The sequence below is a fragment of the Saccostrea cucullata genome, unplaced genomic scaffold (genome assembly GCF_032062105.1).
Source record: "Saccostrea cucullata isolate Sc308-1 unplaced genomic scaffold, CSIRO_AGI_Scuc_v1 ctg400, whole genome shotgun sequence".
Lineage (NCBI taxonomy): Eukaryota > Metazoa > Mollusca > Bivalvia > Ostreida > Ostreidae > Saccostrea > Saccostrea cuccullata.
In genome coordinates this window covers 170,452-191,396 of record NW_026926133.1, presented here as the reverse complement: position 1 = coordinate 191,396, position 20,945 = coordinate 170,452, and the positions used below count along the sequence as shown (strand labels likewise).

The 20,945-nt window shown below is 32.0% G+C and overlaps 1 protein-coding gene across 1 annotated transcript in view; it reads left to right on the top strand.

Annotated features, from left to right (window-relative positions):
• LOC134270900 (probable ATP-dependent RNA helicase DHX35) overlaps positions 1-20,945 on the top strand; it is a 105,344-nt gene that overhangs the window by 43,367 nt on the left and 41,032 nt on the right. The window contains exons 21-22 of the mRNA XM_062753156.1: positions 1,875-1,952; positions 2,425-2,554. Coding sequence (XP_062609140.1) covers positions 1,875-1,952; positions 2,425-2,554 — 208 coding nt within the window. The remainder of the gene's footprint in view (positions 1-1,874; positions 1,953-2,424; positions 2,555-20,945) is intronic.

Here is a 20,945-nt window from a genome sequence, read left to right as displayed (position 1 = left end):
TATTGCGTAAAAATATATTCAATCATTTCAGCTTCAAATAGATTTCGTCAAAATTGTAATGGAACTGTAATTTGGCACAGAAAAATCAAGTACCGTTTAGTGTGCATAGATAAAGAAAAGAGAAGAGAACAATGCAATATTAACCATCTCTTTGATTCAATTATACATTTATACATAAATCATTTTTTTTATCATAACAGCGGTCCTTGCAAGAAATATACAAATTTTGTGTTCAAGTGAAACAGGCTACAGGTGCCTCAATTCAAAAAAAAGTTAATATGTAGAAATATTTGTGACCGATTTTAATTGCGATTTACTTTAAAAGTAAGAAGTTAAAGAAAGTTTTCATTTTAGGAACAGTATATACCCCAGTCATAGGACAATCCTTTTTCATTATCATTTGCCTTTTTGATATATTTCTACTCCATAACTAAGGCAGGTGGAGAAAATGAATTGTATAAACAATGGAAACTTAGTACGTACTTTAAACATTTTAACAAAGTATTTTTAAAAAGTCAAATAAAAAAATCCACTTGCATGGAAGTAGCGAACAATTTTTTTTTAATTCATGAAATTTTATAAACGTGGAATATACGTTTTTAAAAACATTTAACATACATTTATCTTGGCATATCTGAATTTATTTCTGATTTGAATTTTTGGGTGATAGAGAAAATACATTTTGCTTTTATCCTGTCGTAACAGATATAGGGAATACAGTTACGTGCATGTATGTTGATGAGTGAATGATGATTTTACTAAAAAAAGATCGGGATCGATGTGCATTTTTGAGAGGGGATGTCCCGTCGCGCGGTGTCCTTCTGAGAGAGATCTCTCTCTCTCTCTCCATTTCTTCTAATGTTTAAATGTTACAAGTGCTTTATATATTTCATGATTTGAACCAGATTATTTTATTAAAAAGTTGTATAGATTTAAACAAGTATCATTTTATACCAACCAAATACATTATATACTGTTCCTTGATTTTATCTAGACCCACACCCCCTTCACGAAATCACTACTTGTAGAACTGCTCTAAAATAGTTTGAAAATAGGAATAACATTCGAAATCCCTTAGGAATCTTTCAAGATTATCATACTGAACCCATGCAGTTATATTTGTAATCAGTGAGCAGTTTATGTGCTCCCCACAGTTAACTTTCCTTGAATCCTAATTAGATAAAAGGATTTTTAATACTTCTTGATATTTCAAATCCATTTTATGATGATGCCTTAGCAAGGGCGTGGTAAGCAACCTTGAACAGAATTGTATACTAATCATGAGCACTTGCAGATGGATGTTATTCTTCGCTATTTTTTGACAAATTTTTTATTGTTTTAAAAATTTTTATTTTAATTTTTAAGATTTTTTCCTTCTAAATTGAACTTTTTCTTGGCAAATGGGAACTTATTAATATTCAGACAGTAGAACTGTATACCTGTCTTCCGATCTAGCTATAGTTCAGAGTTAAACATGGAAAGGTGACTCTGATTAACGCTGAATCAGCACAAAGTATGGACAAAAGACTTCAAAATTGTAACTGAAATGTCATGAAAATTGATGTACCTGTATGCCCATTTTGCTAGACATGTACCTGTACTTATATCCTCTTTTTTGCCCATTATATCGGTATTATCCTAATTTTAAGTTGTAGAGGCTATAGTTTAGTTCTGACAGGAATTTGTTTCCTGAAATTATTGTGATGATTTATATCCTAACTGTCAACAAAGCTGTGGGCAGAACATTATACAAATCATAATAATACATTTATCTTAGGGATGCTAAGCAGATTTTTATGTATGATATATATTGTTGGCATGCTTTAATACATAAAACAACAGAAACTTATTTATTTCTTTTTTTCTTCCGGTAGAATCGTGCCAAGAGAAATTTTTCCGTGGAGGAAGGTGACCATGTGAGCTTACTCAATGTGTTCCGTGCATTTATCAAGGTAGGGATGCAACGTCAAGGAAGGAAACTGCAGAATACTGACAGGTGTACTTCTGTATGCACTCAAAATACATATGCCAAGCACTTGTTTAATATCTGTCTGCCTGTCTGATGTCTTTCATAAGTTTCCATATTATTATTGAGAGACCTTTATGCAAAACTCATAATTAAACATTTGAATATTTTTTAAGTTGTTAATTTGGTGTGCAATTCCATTAATTATACTACTTGAAGAGTTTCATATCCAGAATAGAATAATAAAAAAACTTCTCTGCTGAAGTTCAGTGTAGGAGTGTGGCACTTTTTCAACAATTAGACTACATTAGATTGACTGTGAATATTATATTCTATTAATAAGAAGATTTGTTCAAAAAGAACATATGGATTAAAAAAAATCTTTCATTAAAAAGAGCCGAAGATGTAAAGATTGACTTTGTTGTATTGCCATGGATTCATCTGTTTCCTTTCAATAGTACAAAAAGAATTCCAAGTGGTGTAAAGAAAATTTCCTGAACTACAAGGGCCTGTGCAGAGCCATTGAAATACAACAGCAACTTCAACGACTCTTAAAAAAGTTCAAGGTGCCCTTGCTGTCATGTCAAGGTTAGTCTGTTGTAGAGCTGGCTATGTAATGCTATGCTATGGCAGCATTAGCTGAGAAAGTAATGCACCACATTACATTACAATTTTCTTTGGCATTACACTGTACTAGCATTACTTGGAGTTCAAGTAATGCATTCCAATGCATTACCATTACATTGAGCATTAACCCAAGCTTGCTGGGTATACTGGTATCTTGTTGTCAATATTGTATGTTTCAGGAATCACTGTCTGATTTGTTGGGTATCCCAGCTAGGGCATCAACAGCAGTTAGCAATGCACCGTTCTGATTTTGCCCATTAGGCAACTATCGTTAATGTCCATGGCATACCCCAAAAACTAGGTAGTGATTCTATTTATTTGCATATATAAAAATGAAAATATAAAATTCCAATGCAATTGTTTTGTAAAACAAGTTCTGACTGGCTAATGGACTGATGTTTGAAGCAGTTACACGAGCATTAACGAGAGAGAAAGCTTTTCATTGTGACGTCATAATAGAGCGACGTAAAAATACAATACCCCTTGACGCATTTCATGTAACAAAACAAGACGTAAACTACAAACAAAATGCATAGATTGCATTAGAATGGGAATAACGATCTTCTAATTTGGTATATGTGACCGTTAATGCTGATTTAACATTCGTTTTACCGGCTCCGCTTACACATCACCGGTAAAACTCATTTATTTACTAAAATCAGCATTAACGGACACAAATACCAAATTAGAAGATAGTTATTCTTTAAATAAAATACGAGTATGATCTTTAAAATATGAAATGCAAGGGACCTTCTGTTTCCTCATCAACTGACCTCTAGACACAATGAGGGAAGTGAGAAATTGTTCATATTGGGCACCTAGCATTTTACTTGGTAAAATACATTCAGTTGTAAATACATATAACTCTAGAAGAGTTATCACAGAGATAACAGTTGGAAATGTTAATTTTATGATAAAGATAACATCAAGATAAACTGTGGTTCTTAAGAAATAAAGAAGAAAATGAAATAATAAAGTTAAACAAAATAAATAGCACTGTAATGTTAACCCAAATAAGTTTTCAACATATTTTCTGGCATATTTACATGTATAGACAACCATTAAATAAACTATTTTTATGCCCCTAGATCAAAAGATCCCAGGGGTATATTGTTTTTCTCCTGTTTGTCTGTCTGTCTGTTGTCAACTTTTAACTCATGCCTCCAAATTGAAAAATGGTAAATTGTTTTTTCCTGTTCGTCTTTCTGTTGTCCACTTTAAACTAGCCCATAAGTATTGCACTGTCAAGGATAAGTATACCACTGCAGTCTACGTCCCAAACCAGAATTGTGTTGCCATCGGGGGCACAGTATGTCACAAAGACATCTTGTTTTGGAATAGACTTTATTCTAGTGCATGAGAACTTAAATCCGGAACTAATGAATACATTAACTGATAAAAGGAATGGGAAAAATTTATGGAATTTCCACAAAATAGAGGTGCAAAATGGGTCAGAATCAATGGATTTTACTATCATGATAAACAAACACATTTTATATGTGATTGTTTATGGTTTGTGGGCTAGCAAGCAGAGATTTTGCCTGGAAGACAAATGTTCTAACTATAAAAAAAATCTCAAAGGACTTCAAAAAATTCATTAATTAATTGCAAGTAAAGTTGTTGCATGATCTTATTGAAATATTTTTGATACTTGTATTTACTCAATTTAATAAACAAATATAAATTGTATTTGATATTTCCTGGTACAGTTATTAAAACCTTTTACCCCCATAACCAAAAAAAAAAAAAAAATAAAGATTTATAGATTTTTTTTCATTCTTGTTTGATCGGATAAAATATTGTGCATGTATTTCTATTTCATTCTTCTTTTTTATGTAAATTTACAAAGGAGTAAATTTGTTCCCTGTTTATTATTTGTTTTATTATTGTCATCAGTTGCAATGTAACTTTGTCATGCCATACTGATTTTGAACAGAGTATTACTGAATGTTAATTATATCCCTAATCATGGCATTGTTGTTCTTGAGAAGGCATTGTTCTTGAGAAGAAGATTTTTTGAAGATTTTTAATATTTATACTAATGTAAAAATTTGTTCCCACATAGTGGCCCCATTTTTCACCATGGGTCATAAATGTAACAAGTTAAATCTATACACTATGTCAGGAAGCTTTGTTATAAGTTTCATCTTTTCTGGCCTTGTTGTTCTTGAGAAGAGGATTTTTAAATGATCCCACCCAATTTGTACTATTTTCTGAATAATATCCCTTGGAAGAGGGTTTGACCCTTTATTTGAACTAATCTGGACACTCTATGCCAACTCTTGCGAGAGCGGAAGATTGATCCAAAAAGCTCCCTTGCATAAGCCATCAGCTCAGGTGAGCTAAAAAGGTCATTAAAGAAAGTGTTATTTTCACTAGAATCGCCTTGATATTAAGGCATTTCTTATTCTGTTAATACTATTTTGTTCACATAATGTGAGAAAGCTTCTTATTTTGTTCTAGATAATTCCATTTTTTGTACTCTTAAGAATGTAATATATTGTTGTTTAGGTTTTATGAATCATTGTTATGAACTCTTTTCTGTTCATTGTACTAGGATTGTAAATAATTCATCATAATCAGAGCTGTAATCAAGAATAGAGCTGATGGGGTTCTCTAATTAATCAGCTGAATCAAAATTGCACTTTATCATGAAAATATATATTGATGTTACTTTTTTCAAACAAAGGGTAATTGGTTGTCAAAAATATGTGTACTTGCTAGTGTCAGAAATGAGAAATAAATAGGGGTATTCATTCATTATTTTAGTAGTACAAAGTTTGCAAGAAAAGTTTGGCGAATTTTCAATTCGTTATTATATAAAAAGATTATACTCATAATTTGTTTCATAATGAAGGAATTAGAGAATTCCCATGATGTAGGACATCTGTTCTAAAGGCACCTCCTGCTTCAAGTTTATTTCTTTTTTTTTCACCTACCTAACACTAATATATTTTGTTAAATTTTGTTTTATAGGGATTTAGGGTATATAGATAGTTGGTGCTGACTGTAATTTGCACAAACAACAGAAACTATGATGTGAAGTCACAAACTACCTTATACCCCAGTTAATATGTATCAACATAATAAAAAATCATTCTTTAATAACACATTTGTGTATCAGAAGAGAGTGAATTTTTGCAGCAACATTAATTGTGCGTTCAATAAAAAAATATGACAGCTAGACCAGTGCAGTAAAAAAAATTTTGTCCACAAGCATTAAATGAACCACTTGAAAAATGTAATGAATTCGCAGACAGTTGGCCAAACAAAAATATTGTGTGTTGAAAAACAAAAAAAACAAAAACAAATAGCATTTAATATGTAGATGTCAGATTCATCCCAGGATCCATGTGAACATGCAAGCTTATAAGTGTAACTCAATTTCCTAACAACATTTTCCTGAACAACAAGCTCTATAGGGAAAATGTGTTGAAAATATGTTATATGTTTATTAAAATGTACTGAACTAGATTTAGTTTCGAAACACTGTCTATGCTACTTTGAATGCAAACAGTATGGAATTTTGCATTGAGTATTTTATCAAATTACAGTGAATTGTTTTGTTGAATAGTTAAAGAATGATATACTAGCTTTAAAAAAATTATTATTTTGAAAGCATCTGTTCTAAAGAGAGACAGACAGACAGACTTATCTAGCTGTTAATTAAATGAAGAATGGTTTTTTTTTTTTTTTTTGTTATTTTCCATTCCTGGACAGTATAGAAACACATACGTCACTGTGGGATTTTAAGTAAATACCATGTCATTTCATCCTACAAAATACATACAGAGTGTAAAAGACTTGAAATATAAACAACATTTGCTTTTCAATGGCTCCAAATATGTTTAGATATTTTTGAAAATAACTTCAAGACAGCTTGATTATCATTTAACTTTGAAATACTGTAAGCAAAAAATTTTAATTCTTTGATAATATGTTTATTTATTTATTCACCAATCAAGGGCCCTCTGGGGGCATATACAATTAAGAGACAAACAATTTAATCATTATTATAACAATGCAAAATTGACATGATCCTCACTTTCTCAAGTTCTCAGATTTGAAATTCTGATATACAGGGTAGTTCACAATGAAATATTAGCATTACATTTAATATAATAATAATAATAAAATATGAAGAAAAAAATTAATAAATAATAATAATAATAAAATACCAAGCTCCTTTATACTGCAATGACCAGGTGGATAATAGCAAACAAGTACTTGTAATCAAATTGTTATTAATAATAATCATATTATTACACAAAGTTTATATATTTTGTTGGCCTGGTAGCATAAGGTACCAAGGTGCGATGCCTATTGAGCAGTCTGGAAAAAATGAAAAACCAGGTTGCTCGGTCTTGTACCTCAAGCAACCAAGACAGCTTGTAGGAGGAAAACTTAATTTGTTGGCCTGACTACTTGGGGCACCAAAGGACGGTGCCTATATTGAACAGTATGACAATACAGACTGTCAGTCTCTATACTGTTTTGTACAGTTTATGAGAATAAAGTCTTGTCTTGTACCCCAAGTAGCCAGGACAGCTTCGGGATGTAGAGGATCCTAGTATATAACTTGAAATGTAATGCATATATTTAAGATACACTTCTTCAGAAATCAGATTCCATTGTTCTGAATCATTTTACAAATTTGAGTAAGAAATTCAACATTTTCATTTGTCATTAACCATATTAGTTTTTGGTCATTGTCCATCTTATCAAAATTCTTACAATATTTTTCTATCATCTTATACAAAATAGCCCTTTCTTCCTTTACATGACTACATATGAATAAAAAATGTTTTTTATCATCAACTAAATTGTTGTTACATCTCTGACAAAACCTTTCGTGTCGAGGAATGTTTTGATATCACCCCCTTTCAATTTGGAGTCTATGGGCTGATATTTGAAAGCGAATTAAATTTCTTCTATGTTCAAAGTTTTTAATTGCAGATCTTAAATAATTCTCAAAGCCAAAATTTTGTTTAAAGATGCAGTAGTTTCTTAACTTTTTGTCAGAGTTAAGTCCGAGATGAAGATGCCATTCTTTAATGTAGTGTTTAAATAAACAGTTTCTAATGACAGTTTTAATTTTACATGTTTTTACTGAAGACAAATCTTTAATTCCCATGATATTAGAAATAAAAAAGTTGATTGAGCCATACCATGAAGATGTGTTTTGCTTAAATTCGATTCATAGAATGCATTATGCAATAAAGTAAATGATTGGCCAAGATTTTCTAGTCTGTGTCAGTAACTTATCATGCTTTTTAATATGTCAAAATGCAAGGGAAACCTTCCCAATTCAGACAATACAGCAAAATTTGTTGTGGATTTATGTACCGGGGTACACCAAGAATTGATTTACAGAATTTAAGATAGAGTTTTTCACATAATAAATTTGAATATACTCTGTCTATGGTACAGCTAGAATCTGTGAATTTCTTAGTATATGGATTAAAGCAACCCCAGATTTCAGAGGAGTATAACAGTATTGGTTTGATGATGTGGTCAAATATGTGAACAATGGTTTTAATATCAGGGTTTAATGAAATTATGTCTTTTTTGAGTTTGAAAAATGCTTTTAGGGCTTTTTGATATAGTTGTTTTTGTGCGAGGGAAAATGAACCAGAGGTGCAGAATGAGACCCCAAGGTATTTGTAATTGGACACACATTCAATTTCAACATCAGCATAGAACAAACCCGTGAGCATTATCATTATATTTCAAAAGTATGTCTTTTTTTCATCGCCTATAAAATTAAGCATTTATATGCTTTCTCTTAATTTAGTTTAGTTGTAAATTAAAAGCTCTAGCGGGCCAGAATTTTTAAAATATAAATCAATAAAATGATACTTCATGTCTTTCTAATAAAATTTTTAAAAAGGGGGGGGGGGTGAATTTTGTATACAATATGAACTTGGAACTGAGATGCAAATATTTACTTTAGGTTTTTGTTTTTGTAAATTTTTTTTGCTTGTCAATGATGAAGTTTCGACGATTATAGGGCAATTGAATGTTTTCTTGGGACGTTTTTGTATATAGGATTACATCATTTATCTATACTTGAGAGTTTATGTTAACAATTCCAATGTATACTTGTTACACAAAAAATGTTGTATGGGAAAGTTTTGTTTTATTCAGATAAGTAACAGTTTATTTTGGAACCAGAGATGCAGCAATCTTGAGAAAATCAAGATGGAGGTTTTGATCAGATGTCTTGCCTGACTGGTGCATGTAATTTTCTCTCTCAGTTCTTTTCAGTTACCATCATTTTTTAGCTCTACTGGTCAGAGACCAGAAGAGCTTATGTGATAGTAATGCGTCCGGCGTCCGTCCGTCTGTCTGTCTGTCTGTCTGTCTGTCCGTCTGTCTGTCCGTCTGTCTGTAAACAATTTTTCAAAACGCTACTCCTCCTACATTTTTAGTCTGATTTCAATATTACTTGGCACACAAGTAGACTACATTAAGATACATAGAATAGTGCATCGGTTTTTGATTTCGATGAACGGTGTTGCCATGGTTACTAAAAATAGAATTTTCTGTGAAATTCCTTAAAAACACTACTCCTTCTACAGTTTTGGTCTGTTTTCAATATAACTTGGCACACAAGTAGACTACACTACGATACATAGAATAGTGCATCAGTTTTTGATTTCGATGAACGGTGTTGCCATGGTTACTAAAAATAGAATTTTCTGTGAAATTCCTTAAAAACGCTACTCCTTCTACAGTTTTGGTCTGATTTCAATATAACTTGGCACACAAGTAGACTACACTAAGATACATAGAATAGTGCATCAGTTTTTGATTTCGATGAATGGTGTTGCCATGGTTACTAAAAATAGAATTTTCTGTGAAATTCCTTTAAAACGCTACTCCTTCTACAGTTTTGGTCTGATTTCAATATAACTTGGCACACAAGTAGACTACACAAAGAAACATAGAATAGTGCATCGGTTTCTAATTTTGATGAACGGTGTTGGCATGGTTACTAAAAATAGAATTTTCTGTGAAATTCTTTAAAAACACTACTCCTTCTACAGTTTTGGTCTGATTTCAATATAACTTGGCACACAAGTAGACTACACTAAGATACATAGAATAGTGCATCGGTTTTTGATTTCGATGAACTTTGTTGCCATGGTTACTAAAAATAGAATTTTCTGTGAAATTCCTTTAAAACACTACTCCTTCTACAGTTTTGGTCTGATTTCAATATAACTTGGCACACAAGTAGACTACACTAAGATACATAGAATAGTGCATCGGTTTTTGATTTTGTTGAACGGTGTTGCCATGGTTACTAAAAATAGAATTTTCTGTGAAATTCCTTAAAAACACTACTCCTTCTACAGTTTAATTCAGTATAACTTGGCACACAAGTAGACTACACAAAGATACATAGAATAGTGCATCAGTTTTTAATTTTGATGAACGGTTTTGCCATGGTTACTAAAAATAGAATTTTCTGTGAAATTCTTTAAAAACGCTACTCCTTCTACAGTTCTGGTCTGATTTCAATATAACTTGGCACACAAGTAGACTACATATAAGATACATAAAATAGTGCATCTGTTTCTGATTTCGATTAACGGTATTACCATGGTTACTAAAAATAGAATTTTCTGTGAAATTCCTTAAAAACGCTACTCCTTCTACAGTTCTAGTTTGATTTCAAAATAGGTTGGCACACAAGTAGACTACACAAAGATACATAAAATAGTGCAATGGTTTTTGATAAGTACAAACCAGTAGAGCTACAGTCTCGACAGAGACTTCTGGTATGAGTTATTTTTCTAAAGGTGGTCTAGTTAGTTGGAAAATTTAATTTTCATTGTACTAGCTATTTTAAAGTAAATCACCCGTGTAAAAATTCTGACAATGATTGCAACTCTACTTGAGGTTGCCACATGCTGTGTCACAAATGCTACTTAGTAAGCTCGACTTTAACATCATAATTACTTGGCATTACCTGCTCAGCAGTCATTTCGACATTGTCTTCTTTACTGTAAAAATAATTAAATTAAACCTAAGCAGTAGATAAAACATAAGAAGCTTGGCTGATCGGTGCGGAGCATCTCCTTTGCCTCTTTAATTCCGTCTCTATGTTTCGTTTCCCATTCTGATACCTTGATGACTAGCCTCTTCAACTAAAGTAAAACTTGGTAATTGGAAACATTAGACTACAGATATGTTTGGCCCCTTTTTGATTCAAAATTCTCTGACATCATATTGCGTGGTGGAATTGTTTTGTCTGTGGCCTAAATAGTTTTCTGTAATGGCCTCTAACAAACTACACATTGCAGAAATGAAAAAGAAACAATTAGCAGAATATATTTAGAAGTTTTTTCCTCCCCCTTTAAGCACCAAATCTGTGAGTTCAAAGAGCACCAAGGCTTCATGGGGGGAAAATTGTAGGAAAATTTGCTGTTCAGTGTACATCTTTATCTGAAGCCTCATTTAAAGGGAGACTACCAAGATATTGGTATCTGAAGTGGAGTGCAAATTTGCCAACAAGTATGATTGAAGTAGTGATGTAACTTTAATGTTTTGCTGAAAACTAATTTGTTGATGAAGATTAGCAGAATGATGGAGTATTATAAACGGTTTTGCAGCAGATATTTCATTTTCTGATGATTATAAATGGCTTGTGGGGATAAGCACATAAAATGTATGCTAACCATTCCTTAAATCTGTAGGCAAAAGAGATTTGTAGGATGGATTGAAAAAAAAAAAAAAAAAACAGATGAAGCAAAATTTCCTAAACTTGTACTGGGATGGACAGCTAGCTGTCAAATTTTGTTGGATAATGAATACTGAAGCTTAAGAACATGAAGTTGGTGTCTTATTTTTTTTTTCTTTTTTTTTTTCTTTTTTTGAGAGCAAAGTCATGTTTCAGTTGTGGGTTTCCTTCAGCTTCTGAATCAGAGTCTGTGAATTTCTCTCTTGTTATATTTATGCCCAAAAATTTAGGTTTTATAGGGGATATTTTACACCTATATCCACTGGCTGTGAGTGGGATAGCTCGCTATTCAAACTTGCAACAAAAACTTTTCTCTTAGTGCTTGCCTTACAGGAATATTTTGACCTCCCAACTTTTTTCTTTGCAACATGCAAAAAGTGAGACTGAGATTAAAAAAATATAAGCTCATCTCAGTTTTATGGCCTCGAGGTCAAATGATGATTTTGGAGAACATTTCATTTCCCAGTCTAGTTTCTTTATTATACATAGTTCTACCAAGGTCTAGATGAAATGAATTCAGGTGATATGTACTCCTCTCACTTTTATTAAAGGAAGAGAATTGTACTTTATATAAGATCCAAAAGTCCATATCTTAGACTCTTTCAAAATCTTCATAAAATAATTTTTTTATTCATTAGGAGAAAAAGATATTAAATTCAAATAATTTAGACCTGTTGGGTGACACATTTTAATTATAATGACATTCATGTGTTGTATAAAGTATAAAATTATGTTCAGAAGTGATTCTGGTTGATTTGTGGAAAATGATCCCCGGAATTGTTATGATAGTTAGGATAATGAGGAACCAGCAGTCAGTCGTTCATCAAGACTTGTCTAAACGAATGTAAAGTGAAAGGGTTGAGTAACAGTTACTGCTCATTTAAGTCTCAAATGCATGTCATTTATTATCCCACTGTCAAATTACTCCTAATCAAGGCAAAGTGATGTCATGATATTTTTAGCTCTACTGGTCAGAGACCAGAAGAGCTTATGTGATAGTAATGCGTCCGGCGTCCGTCCGTCTGTCTGTCTGTACTATTACTGTCCGTCTGTCTGTCCGTCTGTCTGTAAACAATTTTTCAAAACCTAAATTATGGCATCCCACACTTAAACACAGAAAGCAAAGGACCACAATCCTCCTACATTTTTAGTCTGATTTCAATATTACTTGGCACACAAGTAGACTACATTAAGATACATAGAATAGTGCATCGGTTTTTGATTTCGATGAACGGTCTTGCCATGGTGACTAAAAATAGAATTTTCTGTGAAATTCCTTAAAAACACTACTCCTTCTACAGTTTTGGTCTGTTTTCAATATAACTTGGCACACAAGTAGACTACACTACGATACATAGAATAGTGCATCAGTTTTTGATTTCGATGAACGGTGTTGCCATGGTTACTAAAAATAGAATTTTCTGTGAAATTCCTTAAAAACGCTACTCCTTCTACAGTTTTGGTCTGATTTCAATATAACTTGGCACACAAGTAGACTACACTAAGATACATAGAATAGTGCATCAGTTTTTGATTTCGATGAATGGTGTTGCCATGGTTACTAAAAATAGAATTTTCTGTGAAATTCCTTAAAAACGCTACTCCTTCTACAGTTTTGGTCTGATTTCAATATAACTTGGCACACAAGTAGACTACACAAAGAAACATAGAATAGTGCATCGGTTTCTAATTTTGATGAACGGTGTTGGCATGGTTACTGAAAATAGAATTTTCTGTGAAATTCTTTAAAAACACTACTCCTTCTACAGTTTTGGTCTGATTTCAATATAACTTGGCACACAAGTAGACTACACTAAGATACATAGAATAGTGCATCGGTTTTTGATTTCGATGAACTTTGTTGCCATGGTTACTAAAAATAGAATTTTCTGTGAAATTCCTTTAAAACGCTACTCCTTCTACAGTTTTGGTCTGATTTCAATATAACTTGGCACACAAGTAGACTACACTAAGATACATAGAATAGTGCATCGGTTTTTGATTTTGTTGAACGGTGTTGCCATGGTTACTAAAAATAGAATTTTCTGTGAAATTCCTTAAAAACACTACTCCTTCTACAGTTTTGGTCTGAATTCAATATAACTTGGCACACAAGTAGACTACACCTTGGGTGAAATTCAAGTTTTTTCAGATACATAGAATAGTGCATCAGTTTTTAATTTTGATGAACGGTTTTGCCATGGTTACTAAAAATAGAATTTTCTGTGAAATTCTTTAAAAACGCTACTCCTTCTACAGTTCTGGTCTGATTTCAATATAACTTAGCACACAAGTAGACTACACTAAGATACATAGAATAGTGCATCTGTTTCTGATTTCGATTAACGGTATTACCATGGTTACTAAAAATAGAATTTTCTGTGAAATTCCTTAAAAACGCTACTCCTTCTACAGTTCTAGTTTGATTTCAAAATAGGTTGGCACACAAGTAGACTACACAAAGATACATAAAATAGTGCAATGGTTTTTGATAAGTACAAACCAGTAGAGCTACAGTCTCGACAGAGACTTCTGGTTAATGAAGTTGATAAAAGTCGGTCACTTACATAACAAGGTTATTAGACAGGGGTATAAGCTGTACAGGGTTTATGCTAAACCAATTTCTACTTTTTCTTAGGCCAGTTCATGTTAGCTACTCAATTATTTTTACTCTTGAGTTCTCATTTGATAGCATAAGAGTCTATTATTAGTTAATTAATAAAGTAAATGAGACTTATAATGAGGGTTCTATATTAATGTTGTACTAGATGCAGGGAAAATCATTGGTGGGTGTGTCTGAAGGGTGTATTTTTGGTAGGTATGGAAACCAAAATAGTTGCAAGTACATTAAATATAAGACACTTAGGTTATTCTGGGAAGGTGGGGGATCATAAAATTAACATAAATGAGGTATATTTATACCTTTACTGTGGGGAGTAGTATGACGCACGCTGATCAGTGTAGATACGGTGTATAGGTGTAGCAAAAAGGATCATCCCACACCATCTGTTTATATGTTTCTTTATTATACATTGTCGATTATGTCTGGGTATGCGGTGCATGAAAGTGAGGAGGATTTTTTGTGCACCACAGTAAAACTTGTTTAGTAGGAACACGGATATTGCGAATTTACAGATATAGCGAAGTCATCTTGGATCCCCAGCTATATAAATTTAATGAATTTCTTATACAGTTATAAAAAATTACGGATATAGCGAAGTAATTTCATAGGTCCCAGTGACTTCATTATAACCGAGTTTTGCTGAATATAGTTTTCTTCTCGCAACTCACAAATACATAACCTTAAGGCAGTGTGTTTTTTGTACCAGTAAAAAATAATTATTATCCTAATGGAAATGAAAAAAAAATTATAGAGGCATTATCAATAACAAAACCCACAGCTTATCTATAAGTTCTCTTGAAGAATGACAATTGGAATGATTTTTACGCAGGGTTAGAGGTTTGGTTCTTACTTTTTTTGACATGAAGAATCTGGATTGTTTTTTGCATAGCAGATCACTGATCGGAATGTTATGTAATCTCTGTCTCAGACACACATGTTTTATGCAGGAAACGATATACAAATATACTTTTGGTTTCCCTCTTGACTATACTATAACATTTGATCAGGTTGATTTTAAAACTATTGAATGCATAGGAATGTTTCTACAGCAGCAAACAACAAACTTCTTCTTAAGTTTATCAGTCAATTAAACATACTGTAAGAGAAAAAAAGATTCAATAATGAATCAGCTTAGACCCCTATACTTTTACAAAGGGTTGCAGAAAGCTGAAGTAATATTGGACAGTGGGACAAAATATGCAGTTGTAAGGAGAGAAGCCGCTTTCTCTTTCTTATTTATTTGATTACAACAATGGTCTAACTACGAGATATTTATAGACAGAAATTTAATTTAAATAATTGAATTGCATATTTTAGGTGAAAAAAATTAATAAAATAAAAGAGCAAGGATTTATATACATCTTTAGAGAAAGGAATTTTTAAATATCTAATATAATAAACTGAGAGATATTAAGGTACTTGATATTTTAGATCTTTACACAGATTTTATCATTATAGTTTTTTGAAACTTTTTTAATGAGGTCTAATGACGTTTGAATTTTTTTCATTTGACGATGACGTAGGTATACCTGTATTGGAATTTATCTATACACATATCTGGCTTATCGTTTCTTCTCATTTACTATCTGTGAACATATGTTAGCCTGATTTTGTTATAAAGGAGGGCTAAGATGATCTTTTGAGTAGGATGAAGAATTCAACTTCATTTCTCATTTCCCCCTAAATATACTTGCTAATCAAGCAAGATAATGGGGCATGATATTCCGTAGGTGAACTTCAAATCAAAAGCATTTTTATTTTCCTTCTAGTTTTTTTATGATAAATTTTTTTGATTTAACATCTGCATGGGTTACGCTCTTTTCCTTGTGTGATGGGGGATAAGGCATTGATTTTTCAGGTCAATGAAGCAAGGAAAGAAGTTCAGTTTTATGCCTAGAAAATTGCTTCTGGAGTGCTATAGTTGAGCAATCATTTTCTGTTTAATTTTGTCATTAGAACAATATGGTACCTTAAATTTTATGTTTTATGCCAACTACAGGATTAATGAAGTAGAAAATCCGTAACTTTATCTCCATTGTAAATTTGAAGAGTCGGTAAATTAAGAGGAAAAGAGGATAATGCACTTTATGGGAAAAAGTATTCTGGTTCACTAAGAATTTTTAAGATTATAAAAAAAAAAAAAACGTGAGAAATACTTTTAGTACATGAAGCAATATATTTCAGAATTTTTTCTTTGTGGCATAGACATTGATTTAATGAATTCCATTATTAAAAACTGAAATTGAGTAATAAAGATTTCACAGATTCAAACCCATCCTCATTTGTAGCCTTGAGAAAATTAAATGTTCATTTATAATTCAACCCCATATACACCTTGCATACTCACTAAGGATACAGCATAACAAATATCTAAAATAATAGTTTAGATCAAGACCAAAATGAAATATTGTTTGTGTTTCTCAGTGGTTACATGAAGAAATCTTTATTTCTATCATTGTAAGCCATTCATATGATGAGTTTTCAGTTAGATGTTCTATTTTTTTTTCTTTTCATTAAAGCATTTTCATGTCTGAGTTTAATGGAATTCAAGAGATGGTTCGATTTCTTATTACTTGACTGAGCAGGAGAACTTGAGTTGTTAATTAAAACTATGGACGTTTATATTCCATTGATGATGTCATTCATTTGATTCTGATTTGCAGTTGTATATGGATTTTTATTTTTTATAAAATCACGGTGGTTTTCTTTTTATTTTAATCATAAATACATCAGACAAGTTATTGTAAGGGTTTAGAATTTCCTTATCTGGCCTGGTTTAGTTCATGTTATAATGATTATCAATAAATAGAGAGGATACTGTTTGGCTATTTTAGGGTAAAGCACTTGCTTTCCCTATTGATAAGCAAGCACATGAAGAGTGCTGGGAAACTGATATATATAATATTCAAATAAAGATGATCAGGTACAAATATAGATAAAATCTTCGTAACTTGGGCACAAAAATATATTAACTTGTGATGTTTATGTGCTTTAATAAGTGAAATCGGTAAGTCATCGTATACGACTGTCGTTGATCGTGATGCTATAGTGACGACAGTCCTTTCATAGGTGTGTTAAGATAACACTGTCAATTTCTACCCTGATAATCAAGGCTATGAATGGTGTTGATGTCCCAAGTGGCATAATTTTGTCAAAGTAGAGGGGAAAAATCAATTGTTATCTCTGATACTATTCAAATTGATGGGAAAAAATTTGGTGTAATTTCATTGAATTCCAAATTTATCAGGGCCTTTCAATGATTTAATTATATCATGTATGGGGTAATGCAGCTATTTTAGTCATATTTTGGGGTAATGCACGCACTGTTTATACAGTAGATTGAGGATACTAAAAATCCTGATAATGAATTGGAACTTGTGCCATCTCAGTTTTGTCAACAATAAACGTCGACTTAATCTTCGTAATTAAATAAAAACACAGAAATTGAATATAATATTGGTTCAGTAGCGAAATCTTAAATGGTTGGAAAATAAAATAAATTCTAATGATGAATTATATGAAAAAGAAATGTGACAGGAGAATATAGTATTTGCACCTTAAGAGTGCATTGAATATATCTGATATCTGGATAAAGCTGTTTGTAAATCATAATGTAATTTGAGAAAATTTAAATAAATGTCAAGAGATTTTAATAAAATGTACAGGAATATTAGGTTTGTACTTAATAGAAGGCGTTCAAAAGTTTTGAATTATGCTGCTTTTTCAGAGTGGTATAATTCCTCTAACTTGTGAAAAATTCAAGTGAGCTGGAAATACAACACATAATGTCACATGCAGTCACAGCTTTAGCACCATGCAGGCACACTAAACTTGACCAGGTATATTATGTCAAATTACACAATCAATGTTGACAAGAACTGTATTTCTTTTGCAAGAAAGTGCCAAATTATCATGATCATGATATATGCAGATTTAAAAATTTGGTTTTACTGTATATATATAAAGTACTGTTGATAAAAGTAACTGTAAGAAAGTTATATAGATATGCTATCTTCTTTGTTATCTGGCTATAACGAAATATGATTGCTTTGCAAAATGAAGTGAAATAAAAGCAGTTTATGTTGGGGTTCATCAAGCAATATTTCTATTAAGATCAGTAGTGCAATATTATTTTAGAAAAAGAGTTTGAATGAAAGACATATTGGTAATGCCTTTTCTGGATGTGTTCTTTGCAGCCCGATTTTACGTCCATTAGCCGGAACCCATTTTGATTAAACTTAATAACAGGATAAAAAGTTGTTTTATTCTCAGTGAAATCAAATGTTTGTAATTATTAGTATTTGTCCACTGTTTATGCATATTTGAAAATAATTATAGGAGCCCCAAATAGCATGCTTTGCTAGCTAAAAAAAAAGATTCTATGGCTGGTACATGTACTACTATGGTAATTAAAGCATTGATTTGAAGTTCTTGTATTCGGTACTGTAATGGTGAAGCTTTGAGGTGTTTAAGTACTAGCTAGCCTGTGGGATTAATTAAATAGAACTGAAGATGCAAAGGGATATCACAGGCTTCTAATTATGTGTGTGAGTGAGAGAGTAAGTTTTTTATCATGTAATATAGTTTTCCTGATTAAAGCAGATTGAGAAGAAGAAAAAACTCTGAAACATGCTCCTATATTGTAAAGATACGGTATCAAAGTTCATGAAAATTTAAAATAGGCCCTAAATGAAAGAAGCAAGTGCAGGTGAAACTGAGTTTTACATGAATGATATACACCTAATAAGAAATGACTGGGGGGGGGGGGGTTGCTATTCTGAAATGGTAAATTACTGTTGTGAAAATTTTACTGAACTTTTCAAGAGATGAGTCATATAATATTTAAAAAACATTTGGCATGCAAGATATTCTCGTGTAATCCTCTTCCCCATTTATCTAAGTATAGATCAGAGCAGACTATAGTGGTCAGGGGCTCACTTCATAATCATTGGGTCCAGGTTCAATTTTTGTAGTATAATAACAGGAATTGGAATCCTAAAACGGGGCAAAAACAGAGCTTTGCTTATACCAGAGGTGGGATCAGGTGCCTTGGAGAAACAAGCATCCACTGTTGAGCCATCACACCCACCATAAGCCTTCTGTACAGAGGAGATAAACAGAAGTATAAATATGTAAAAGAAAATGGTTTGAAAGCAATTGCTTACAAATGGGAAAATATATTTTTAAAAAGTGGCATTAAAACCTTTGATTAATTCCCTTAGCATTTGGAAATAATGTTGACAACTTGTCCCTAGTAATCTACCTATATGCCTCATATATCTTTCTTAGCAAATTAGTTTCTGTGATTAGATCTGAGTCCTCAAAAGATAATTTGAGCTTGATCAGAATTTAATAATTGCAACAAGTGCACTATGGTAGGTCACTTTCCTCTAGTAGGGGAATGACATTAGGGTATAACTAATCTACTTAGTCAAATTGAGGTGTTCAGATGGAACAGACATCAGATGTGTATCAGCATGTGTATCTCTCTGTACCATATCCAGTGATCATTTTAATGAAATTTAATCAGCTCACTTGAGCTGTAAATTCTCATGACTTTTCTGATCACCTGTTGTCTATCTGTCCATCCATTCATCTGTAAATTTTCACATTTTTGACTTTTCAAAAAAAAAAAAAAGAAAGAACTCTAGAGCTAGTTTTAACTAGAGCTGGTACAAAGCATACTTGGATGAAGAAGATTTTATATAAAATTGTTTAAGGAAGGGGGCAAAGTACTAACCAAAGAGATAATTAAGAAAAAGCAAAAGTATGGGGAGTTATTAAAAAATCTTCCCGCAAATCACTGAGCAAGAAGAGATGGAACTAATATATGAAAGCTTCTGGAGGTAGTGTAGATTCTAAATTGTTCTAATCATGACTTTCAGAGGTTGGAGGATAGGCCACAATAATGGGATCAATGTTTTATATTGAAATCTAAAAGAAAAATCCTTTACAAAGAACTTAGTTCACTTAGGGCATAAAATGGCCCTGTTTGATACATGTATACCAATTTATTGATCAACACTTTGTTTTATTTTTAACATCAAAATAAAGTAGAGACTTAGTTCTTTCACTTCCTATTAAAAATTTTCTCCTAAAACTCTAGGTCTTGAAAAACAAGCTTTATGGAATTGCAATGTTCTTGAATTTTAATGTAATCAGGTGTATTTGAGTACTTTCAGAGAAGTAAAATAATATGAGCTAGCATACCCTCTGATCTATAAAGTAGAACGTGTCTTCTAATCCATATAGAAAGAGATCTATCATTTACTAGTTGCTTTTTTTAGATCAGAGGTTGTGCTATATATTAACTATTGAAAAATAGCTTTAGAATTTGGCAGTTTTTGTAGACTTTTTCAGAATATTGGGAAATTTACGCATTTTGTGATGTCATAATGCATTGACGAGCCAGAAAATTACGTCATTTTTGAAAGACATGCAATCACTAAAGGTCTGAATGATATTTAGTGCATTAATTTATAACTAAAACTAAAAAGTTTCAGTTTTTCAGAAATTCATGCACAGGGCTGAAAAACGTCACAAATGAATCTTATTCTTTTCTCAGAAACCACTTGGGCAGAAGAGATGAACAAAACTTAAAGCTTCCTGAGGTGGTGTTGGTTCTAAAATAGAATTTTTGTACAGTAATATCCCTTTTATAAATCCTTGCTATATTTAATTATCCTGTTCAATTGTTATCTAATGCAAGATTTATTCTTATATAATCTTTCTGTCAGGAACAGATAATGGAATTATTACTGTAAGAGACTTGTGTCACTAGATGTCACAAGCAGGTTTCTGTGTAGAATTGACAAACATGTACTGTTGTATACATAAAGTTGCTACTTGTTATGCCAAAGACAGAGGAGAGAAAATGATGTCTGGTCTTTGTGCATTTGCAGCCCAGAGATGGGATTTACTAAGATAAGGGATTGGAAGTTCTGTATAAATAAAGTGTTTATATTTAACAAGCTCTCAAT